Source organism: Zingiber officinale, chromosome 2A (assembly GCF_018446385.1).
Source record: "Zingiber officinale cultivar Zhangliang chromosome 2A, Zo_v1.1, whole genome shotgun sequence".
Classification (NCBI taxonomy): domain Eukaryota; kingdom Viridiplantae; phylum Streptophyta; class Magnoliopsida; order Zingiberales; family Zingiberaceae; genus Zingiber; species Zingiber officinale.
Window position 1 is genome coordinate 101,964,087 of NC_055988.1, and position 10,805 is coordinate 101,974,891.

Below are 10,805 nucleotides of genomic sequence, written 5' to 3' on the forward strand. Positions count from 1 at the left end.
GGCATCTCTCTTTTGTATGCAACTTTCCTCTCCTCGTTTTTCCAATTAAACATTTTTCTCTCTCTATTTTGGATGCATACATGCAACAACCACTGTGATGCTGATTTTTAAAAATCAACACCACAACTTAATTACACTAGTGTTGCAATGGGTTGATTTCTAAAAATCAACACCACGATAGTGTTGGTTTCTATATACCAGCTCCACGGTGATGCTAGTTTCTAAATCCAAGTACCATGGTAGTGCTAGTTTTTAGAAACCAACACCACAACTTAAACATCGGCACCATTGTGATGTTAATTTTTAAAAAATAGTAAATAATGGCTTATTTGGATTCCAGGTCACTGTAGAAATCCACAAGAGTTAGAACGAGTTCAATCAGAGTTCTCTAGATCCATCAATAGATTTTTATCCAAACTCATTGATGGACCTAGGGAATTTGAATTTTCAAAAAGTTGATATATAATGGTAGAGGATAGTATAGTGAATGTATTCATAATGTTCATGCCTAGTTATGATATTCATACAATAAGCTATGTTTATGTGTCAATTGCAAAGTCATAAATTTTGAAAATCTTCTGATCATTGTCGTTAATGACTTCAAGCTAATATCTCTAGGCACATGTATACTCTAGAGCACTTCAAAAACCTATAACACTTGGAATATGCCCGATCAAAGCTCTCTAGGTTTATTTTTAGTCAAAATTTATTAATAGACCTAGGGGATTTAGATTTTTGAAAAATCGACATGTAATTGAAGAGAGTAATACAGTGAAGATATTTTTGGTTTTCATGCTTGGTTCTGACATATTTACAATAAGTTATGTGTATATATGTGTGAAATGTTTGCTTTCGGAGGCCATAATTTTTTACTCGGGAATCAAAATAAGGCACTTTTTGGCTTGAATTGAAGATCGTTTAGATATCTATATTTTTAACTTGGTGAAACCTATAACCTATATTTTCCACTGCGTACTCGTACTCAAAAATTTTTATCGATATTCCCCCCCCTCCTCTATCGAACGATCACGATCCAACAATAACAACCCAATTTCAAGTCCAAAAAACATCATTTAAAGCCATTTCAGGTCCATAAAGGTATTTTGGCCAAAAATCTATTGATGAATCTAAAGAGATCTGATTTGACCTATTCTAAGTGTTATAGATTTCTAAGTGCCCCAGAATATATATGTGCCTAGAGATATCAACTTGAAATTATTAACAACAGTAATCAAAAGGTTTCAAGTGTATGATTTTAAAGTAATTGACACATATACATAACCTATCGTAAGGATGTCAGAACTAGGCATAGACACCATAATACCTTCACTGACTATCCTCTTCCATTACATGTCAACTTTTCAAAAATCCAAATCCCCTAGATCCATCAATGAGTTTCTATCAAAATTCATTAATAGACCTAGAGAGCTCTGATTCGATCCATTCCAAATGCTACAAGTTTCTAAAGTGTCTCAAAGTCAATATGTGCTCAGAGATATCACCTTGAAATTACTAACAACGATAATAAAAAGGTTTTCAAAACTTATAACTTTAAGACAATTGACACATATACATAACCTATTGTAGGGATATCAGAACTAGGTATGGACACCATAAATACCCACTATCCCCTTCCATTACATGTCAACTTTTTAAAAATATAAATCCCCTAGGTCCATCAAAAAATTTTGATTAAAACTCATTAATAGACGAAGAAGTAATTCCAACTCTTGTGGATTTCTACAATGCTTCATAGTCCAATATGATATTTTTACCGTTTAAAAAAAAATATCATAACTTAACACACCAACATTATTGCAGTGTTGGCTTTTAGAAATCAGCATCACCATGGTGTTAGTTTTTAGAAACCAACATTGTCGTGGTGCTAATTTTTAGAAATTAACACTACCATGGTGTTGGTTTCTAAAAACCAACACCATTGTTGTTCTCGTTTTAGAAACCAGCACCACAGCGATGTTGGTATAATTAAACTATGGTGCTGATTTTTAAAAATTAGCACCACAATGATTGTTACATGCATAAGAGATAGAAAATTTTATTTTAATTTAATTTAAGAGGAAAAAGAAGAGAGAAAATTATTGGAACAAAAGGTGATAACGTTCACCTCAAGCGGTCATATATCGTCAGCTCTATGACAAGATATAGACAGGTAAATAATGAGAGATATTTTACCCTAACACAATGATCTTTTATATGGAGAAAGTTAGATATCCAACCAGATATTTTATATTCACTTAGAACTAAAAGAGGAAATTATTACATGCAAAAAAAAAGAGAGGTGAAAGAAAAGAGAAGAAAAAAAAAAGTTTTGTGAGAGAGATAACGGTAATGAGATGGAACTTTTAAGCATTCTCAAATCTAAGGCACCTTTTGGACAATCATAAACCTTAGGTGCGCCCTTTGAAAAATCATCGTTAAATCCCTGAAAAAGGTGGATAGAATGTGTTGCTCTGTAATTTGATTCTCCATGAAGTTAGCAGCAAATGATTCCGCTTATTAATTTATAGAGATCGACTTAAGTAGTAATCAAATAAACATATAACAGCCCAAGGCAATATGATGCAGCAGTAGGATACCTTTTCAATTTCCCAAATATCTACTGATCGAATTTCAGTTTTGACTAATTAACAGATGAATTTTCTTCAATTGCCAGTTAACCTAAGAACACTAAACTGATGGATCACCCACTGTGACTATTTCCTGATTTATCTTGGTGGTACATCAAATATTTATATAGAGTCAAACCGATCATCCCATGATTAGTCGGTATAAGTGGGATACTTGATGCCAACTTAAAACGGTATCATTATCAAACACCTTCGAGAATGCACTGGTAGTAGAAAATCTGCAAATCTAACTTAGTAGTAAAAAACGAAAGCCAAAGCACATCAGATGAACTAAGTAAAAAACATAGTTCATTTGCAATAGCGAATCATGAGACAAGGCCTTTATACATGTCACTGGTGAAACTATCTGCTTTCTTTCCGTAGCTGCTTGGAGCATGATATTTTTCCAAGTGCAGAAAAAGAGGCTATTACCATGTTGACGAAGAATAGATGATTCTCCATTATATTCACCTTCACATTGAACACAGTGATCATCCTGCACTCTGCCACTGAGTCATCTACACTGCTTGTGAATACCATCTCAGGATCTATTACATTCTGCAACCACACTCTTAGCCGCATCATGAGGCATGATCTTCTGGACCACTTTTTATGGTCTAAGGGATGTACCACTCGTATTTGCGGCCGGATCGTGATTGTGATCCTGTCGTAAATTATTGCAATCCCTTTCTGGGTTTACCACCCCCATCAGGTTATAGTTTTTGTTTGGAGCGGGTGGCCGGAAGCTGCCCGGAGGACACCCTCGTTCGGCGCCCAATAACCTTGCCACTTATCCACCACCGGAGGCCTCCGGCCACCTGCTCCGAAAAAAAATTATAACTTGATGGGAACGGTGAACCCAGAAAGATATCGCAACAATTTGCGATCGGATCGCGATCACGATCCGGCCGCAAATACGAGTGGCACATCCCTGAATCACAAAAAAGTAGTCCAAAAAATTTGTGCTCGCATCATCCTTGCTCTCCTTGTAGACCTTGAGATAGCCAACCCGATAAACAGTCAACACCAGAGTCACCATCTCACCCTCATCCCTTCTGCTATGGAGGACGCAGGCAAGATCCCATGCAACAGAGTAGTCGCCATGCTGTCAGTTGTGTAGGAGTACCTGCAAGAGGAGGCTGATAGAAGGTACCATGCTTCCAAAGGGCACAATGGTGGTGCCAAGCAAGGCACCAGTGAAGATGTGGCAGAGGCAGTGGCCGCAATGGAATGGAAGGAGGAACCTTCATTGGCTAATGATGCGAGAGCTGCATTTGCAACTAAAGAATCAGCTCTTTTTAAACTTCCTAAAGTACTTCCAAGGCACACAGCCCATTGAAACTAACACAAATTATCATATTTAAACTATGTTGTCGTCCACGGCATCCACCCTGACTCTGAATTTCTACATTTGACCAAAGGGACAGCGGCCCTTTCCATTGTGTTAGCAAGGGTAGCTACACTAGGGGTGCAAAATAAGTAAAGCCGCTCGCGAGCGGTTCGATCAAAACTTGACTCGAGCTCAAAGTTGACCGAGCTTAAGCCAAGCTCGAGCCGGCTTGATTAGAAATCGAGCCGAGCTCGAGCTGACTTGATTAGAAATTGAGCCGAGCTTGAACTTAATTATTATTAGCTCGGTGACTCATCGAGCCAAATGAGTCGGTAATAATATACATGAGCTGAGCTCGAGCTAGCTTGATTAGAAATTGAGTCGAGCTTGAACCTAATTATTACTGGCTCGATGGCTCATCGAGCCAAACGAGTCAGTAATAATATACACTTTTATAATATATAAAATATAATATATTAATTTATTTATTAAAAAAAAAAAAAAAAAAATGAGATCGAGCTTAAGTTTGAACCCATAATTAAATTCAAGCTTGAGCTCAACTCTGAAGGCTCGAACGAGCTCGAGTCGAGCCAGTATAAATCGAGTTGAGCTGAGCTCGAGACTAGGCTAGCTCGAGCTCGACTCGATTTATTTACAGCCCTAAGCTACACTAGTATAAATGTATTTCTCAAATATGGTGTAGAATAAAATGAGATATACAAGATGTATTTACTTCTAACAAAACTGAAAATTATCTACGATTAATTTCATTTGTCTTAAATGTCAGTTGAAGTTCTTCCGCACATGATATACGGCTTTTGTATATGTCAACATGAGTCATTCAAATAATAATCAAATATTGTTAACTATCAATCAAATTTAGAATGAATTGCGATACACAATAAAGCATTAAACTCTTGATATCTTTTTATGGAGCTTATATTTATTTGCAACCATCAAGTTTTACCGACAACAATCACATTTGTAAGCATTAATACTGCATTGATACTGATTAGGTAATGAGCCCGCACGTATACATCAATTTAGTAAACAGTATTGTCTCATTTAGCTGGCATAAGCTTCCACTACAACATGATCAGAGTCAACTGTGCAACATATAAGTTCAAAGTAAAAGAGCATGCTCACAAAGAATTAGTTGAAGGAAAGGATTCACAGGGAAACAAGGTCAAATCATATTTAACAACATATATGAGGGGAAAAGGATAAATAGCAAGGGAAAAATCAGTGAGTGGTGTTAAACTTGTGAGTTATGCTCTATATTGTGTTAGAAATGACTGCTAGTTACCCAAAAACTTAAGCTGCTAAGAAAGAGTACCATTTACATATTATCCTCTAACAAGTTAACATTGTGTTAGCGCCATATGACTCAGTAAAGTTATTCCCATGAGAACACTGGCATGTTGTATCTTAATTCTCGTTTTGTAATTGGTCATCACTGTCGACAAGTACAACTCTAGAAGGCTAATGAGAAGAACAAACAGCAAAGCACTTAATACTTCTTCATTGTTCAAATGTACTTGTTGAACATGGCACATTACAGTGCTTAGTAAATGTACCATTTTTAATCTCATATAAATCAGATTTGCAATCAAGTACTGGAGTTAGATAGATCAGAATTAGTACCTCTTGCAAATCATACTTCATATCATTCAATTATTTGAAAACTGAAACAAGACTCATTCAGTATTGCATCAAAAGGATTCGAGACAGTTTACAAGTAATCTTGTTCAAACGTGCTCCTTTGTAATGCTTTGATGAAGCCAATGACACCAGAGAGAATATTGGTGCTTGATAGAAGTCACAGATATTCATCATCAGTCTCTTCATACTCACTATCTTCTACATATTCAAAGGAAGATTCCTCTTCTTCCTCACCATCTTCTTCATCGACAGGTTCATATTCTACCCTTGGCTTTAACATTGATTCTGTACTCATTTCATCGATCCCGATAGAATCATACTTCATTCGTTCTTCAAACTTCTCATCACTACAGTTAAGTAACCATGCCAAAGAACACTTAATTCCTCTCTCGGAGATAATTTCATGCCTGGGTCTCACTGTGGACTCAAGACCATAGGTAAAGAAGGCAGGAAATTGAACCAGTTCTTCCAAATCCCTGTTCATCTCAGATTGGAAAAAGTCAAAGCTCATTTTCATGATGTCGAGATTAAGAGCAAGTAATTGCGGGCAGCTAAGGACCATTTTGCTTACTTGCTTTAGCAAAATGCCACAACATTTGAGAAAATCTATATGCTTCAGTATGGTAGAACGGCTTAAACTAACAGATTGAGGCATCTTCTCAATGATTCTTCCAAAATCTTCACGATCAACCAAAACATGTGATTCAAACAAGCTCTGTAGCGAAGTAAGCTTAGCCTTCAGCTCAATGCCAATAATGTCTGGATACTGCGCTATGATGGAAGCTAGCGCCTCGTTCCTAACACCAAACTCTAGCAAAGCTGTCACATTTGGTTTCACCTGGTCCTCCAAGCCAAAGCCAAGAATATGAGGCCTTTTCTCTATCAGCCTCGCCACTGCAAGTCTTGGTAGCCCTAGGGACTCGAGGAACTCAACAAAAGGCTTGATCACCCTTCCCACCCGCATCCCTAGTATCTCTGGGTATCGCGTAAGGATAGCACCAATCTCTCTCCTTGAAACGCCAATTCCAACGACATACGCCACTGATGTGCTCATTGTTCCCTCCAGTTTGAACCCGAGCACCTCAGGGTACCTCTCAAGAACCCGGGGAATGTCAACAGGCCGTATGTCCATGCCCTGCAAGTACTTGACGACAGGCATGAGGTCCACCACAACGCTGGAGTGTAGAACCTGCGGGTACCGCCGCAGGAACTCAGTGAAGGTGGCCTTGCGGACGCCGAGCTTGCCGAGGTAGTCAAGCACCGGCACCATGTTCTTCTTGACGCTGCATCCAAGGACGAGGGGGTAGTTGTTGATATCCTCGACAGTCAGACCTAGGGAGTGGAGGAAGTCGACACGCTCGCGCATGACGTCGACCGTGACAGGGAGCTCGAGGCCGTCGAGCTCGTCAGGAGCGATGCCAAGGGAGCGCAGGAAGTCATAGACGCGGGCGCGGTTGGCGGCGCGATCGACCTCCATCTGCTGGAGGCTGGGGCGGGCGTAAAGGGAGGAAGGGCGTGGTGGGGCGGGGCGTGCCGAGGAGCGACGAGAGGGAACGGAGGAGGGAGCCAAGGGGGCGGCGGAGGTGGCGTGCGTTCGGCAACAGGTCTTCTTGGGGTCAAAGATGGGGATTTTGAAGATGGGGCTTTGGTGGGCGAGGCATAGTACGGAGGACCTAGGGTGGGGAAAGAGCAAACAGCCACCGGGGCGGCCGAGGACGGGAAGCCTCATGGTAGGTATTGCGGCGGATGGCAGCGGCCGGAAGATGTTCGACTCGGGTGAACTGGAGGAAGAAGGGATTGCAAATTTGCAGGAGAGGATACAAACGGATTAAGCTTTAGTTTTTAATATATATATATATATATATATATAGGTTATAAAGTTAAAGCTAAAAAACTATAAATTTTTTAAAAAAATTAGGTTATCATATATATATATTTAAGATTTAAAAAAATTAAAAAATAATAAAAATTGAGACACCTCAACATTGTTAAAAAATAATTCCTAAAGCACCTCCAATACATTGAAGACGCATGATACACACATGAATCTGTAAGAAACGGTCCCCAACGTATCAATTATGTATATACATACATGTTAAACTGGGCCTACGCCATATCCATTTGTGCGGTCCAACGAAATTTTTTTTAAGCTCCAACTTATATCAATCAGACTTTGTCTTTAGAGTTCCGGCGTTAGGTTATAAAATTAAGCACAAAAAAAATCAAAATAAATGTTTTTTCAAGGTGCTCACAAGGTATATATACAACATATCAAAATTATATATATATATATATATATATATATATATATATATATATATATATATATATATATATATATATATATATCCGCGACTTTCGCGGCGCGACTATTATTGTAACAGTACTTCGTTGCCATTTTTTTATTTTTCTACTGTAACAGTGCACTGTCATAATTAAAAAAAAAATCTTTTTCCTCTCAAAAACTCAAACATTTCGAACCATCCTTCAAACTTCCTCGTTTCCCTTAGTGCTACCTCGTCTCCAAGAGTGGATCACCGTCTTCACCAAAGAACTCCCTTGTTGTCGCATCACCTCGTCGAGTTTGCCTACCGCTGTTTATTTGTAGTGTGTTCCCCCATGTATTGTCCTAAACATATTCCTCCCCCATCAAAATGCTATAATTTTAGAGTTTATACAACGTTGTAGTAGCTATGGTTCACTCTTGTTTGTGGTCCTATCACGTTGTATTGGCTACAATTTTGTAGCTACTATAACATTCTAGTCTAAGAACGTTGTAGCAGCTATAATTTTATAATCGCTACAATGTTCTTAAACTAAAATATTGTAGCAGTTACAAAATCGTAGCTGAAATCATAGTTGCTACGACGTTCTAGTCTAACCACGTTATAACAGCTACAATTTCGTAGCTACTACAATATTCTTAGACCATCACATTGTAGCAGCTACAGTACCATAACTGTTACAACGTGTTTAGACTAGACCAGTATGTTGTAGCAACTACAAAGTCATAGCTGCTACAATGTTCTTAGATCACATGTTGTAACTAGGGTATCCTAGCTGCTAACCCATAACTCTACAACATTTTGATTAGTATGTCCATTTACAACGCTGCCACAAAAATTTATTTTGGGAATAATTATTGGATCAAATTTTAAATTCTTTAAATTATAATGTTTAAGTAATTATTTCTTATAACTTGCATAATATATGAGATAGATATGTTATTATTTGAGTTATCTATTACATTATAATGTTTAAAGTAGATTGGTAATCCAGAGTAGAATCTCTACTCTTTTTAACAAGTTTGAATCTCTGCGCTTCAACAAAACCTAGTTGAGAACTTCAAATAATTGAAGAATCTGACATTCCTCAACAATGGAAGAAAATGGCAATGAGGGACAGCTATTCATTCCTCAAGTTGCAGACGATCGAAAGCATAAAATTGGGATGGAACTCTCATCAATAGAGGATATATTTTTGTTCTATAACCAATATACACGAGAAGCTAAATTTAGCACAAGGATAAATAATAGCAAGAAAAATAAGAAAACAAATGAAGTTGTTTCGTAATCAACGAACAAGTGTTAGAACATGTGATGAAGTAAAAACTGATTGTATGTCAAAGATTTCACTTGTCAAGCAACAAACTGGATCTAATTGTGTAATATCCGAAATCACTTATTTAATTAAAGAGATTTATTAGATTAATTACAATTTAATTAAAATTCAGATTTATTAAGTAAATTGTTGGAAATAAAAAGTTATAAGATTTAGTAGGTATAAAAATTTATATCTATTAAAAATTTATAAGACTCATAGATATAAATTTTTATATAAATTTATATGATTTAGTATGTATAAAAATTTATAAGACTTACGGGCATAAATTTTTATTAGGTATATAAAAATTTATATGAATTAGTATATATAAAAACATGCCTTAGTAATTATATCCAAGTCCTTTATAAAAAAATTTTATATGACTTAGTAATTATATCCAAGTCCTTTATAAATTTTTATATAGCTTAATAATTATATCCAAACCCTTTATAAAAAATTTAAGGTTTGGTGGCAAGGAAATCGAAGGCATGTTTTACATCTCATATTATGTATTAGTTAGTTCCTATACTATGTATGTCTAGACACCATGGTAGATTAGGTGATGATTTCAGAATTTAGTTTAGTTGTGCTTGTGTTTATTCTTACTTTTTATCATGATAATCTATTAGGTTATATGTAAGATTTTAGTAATTAGTTTTGTTCATGTTTATGTTTCTACTTGCTTCTTATCATGATAACCTTATATGCTCTATGTAGATTTCAGATTCTAGATTAGATGAGTTTTCGGATTTGGGTTTAGTTGTGTTTATGTTTCTACTTGCTTCTCAACATGATAACCTTATATGCTCTATGTAGATTTCGGATTCTAAATTAGATGAGTTTTTGGATTTGAGTTTGGTTGTGTTCATGTTTCTACTTGCTTCTCATCATGATAACCTTATGTGCTCTAAGTAGATTTCGGATTTTTGATGAAATAAGTTTTGGATTGGGTGCAGTTGTGCTTATGTTTCTACTTGCTCCTCATCATGATAACTTTATAGGTGGTATGTTAATTATGGATTAAGTTTAATTATGTTATGTTTTTTCTTACTTCTTATCAAGATATCCTTATATGTTTCGGATTAGGACTAGATATGCTTGTATTTTTCATACTTCTTATCATGATATCTTTATATGTTATAGGTTAAATTCAAATTCTAGTTTTAGGAGAATTATGGAACCAACCATGTTTTGATATCCTTGAAGTATACATATATAGATTTCAGACCTTTGTTAGTTTCGCCTATGTTTCTTCCTACTCCTCATTGTGATATCTTTACATATTCTGGATTAAGACTAGTATGCTTGAGCTTCTTCTTACTTCTTGACATGATGACAATACATGCTATAGGTTGAATTCGGATTCTTGTGGTAACATGTGTGTTTTATCTATTTGTGCGCCTAAATGTTAGCTACCATGATTTCTAATCGTATGGTTTAGTATGCTAGTAAATCAGCCATGTTTTTGATAACTTAGAATGTTAGTTAAATTTTGAATTGTATGGTTTAGTATGTCATGAAATCAGCCATGTTTTTGATAACTTTGTATGTTAGTTTGTTTTCGAATTGTATGGTTTAGTATA

The 10,805-nt window shown here is 36.3% G+C and overlaps 1 protein-coding gene across 1 annotated transcript; it reads right to left on the reverse strand.

The window, feature by feature from the left end:
* Positions 1-5,586: 5,586 nt before the first annotated feature.
* On the reverse strand, positions 5,587-7,450 carry LOC122041765 (transcription termination factor MTERF4, chloroplastic-like). The gene has a single exon (XM_042601553.1). The coding sequence runs from the start codon at positions 7,346-7,348 to the stop codon at positions 5,777-5,779; it is 1,572 nt and encodes a 523-aa protein (XP_042457487.1). The 5' UTR covers positions 7,349-7,450; the 3' UTR covers positions 5,587-5,776.
* Positions 7,451-10,805: the final 3,355 nt, after the last annotated feature.

Bases quoted from the DNA above. Each gene is read 5' to 3' on its own strand.
- LOC122041765 (XM_042601553.1), bottom strand. From the start codon at position 7,348: ATGAGGCTTCCCGTCCTCGGCCGCCCCGGTGGCTGTTTGCTCTTTCCC.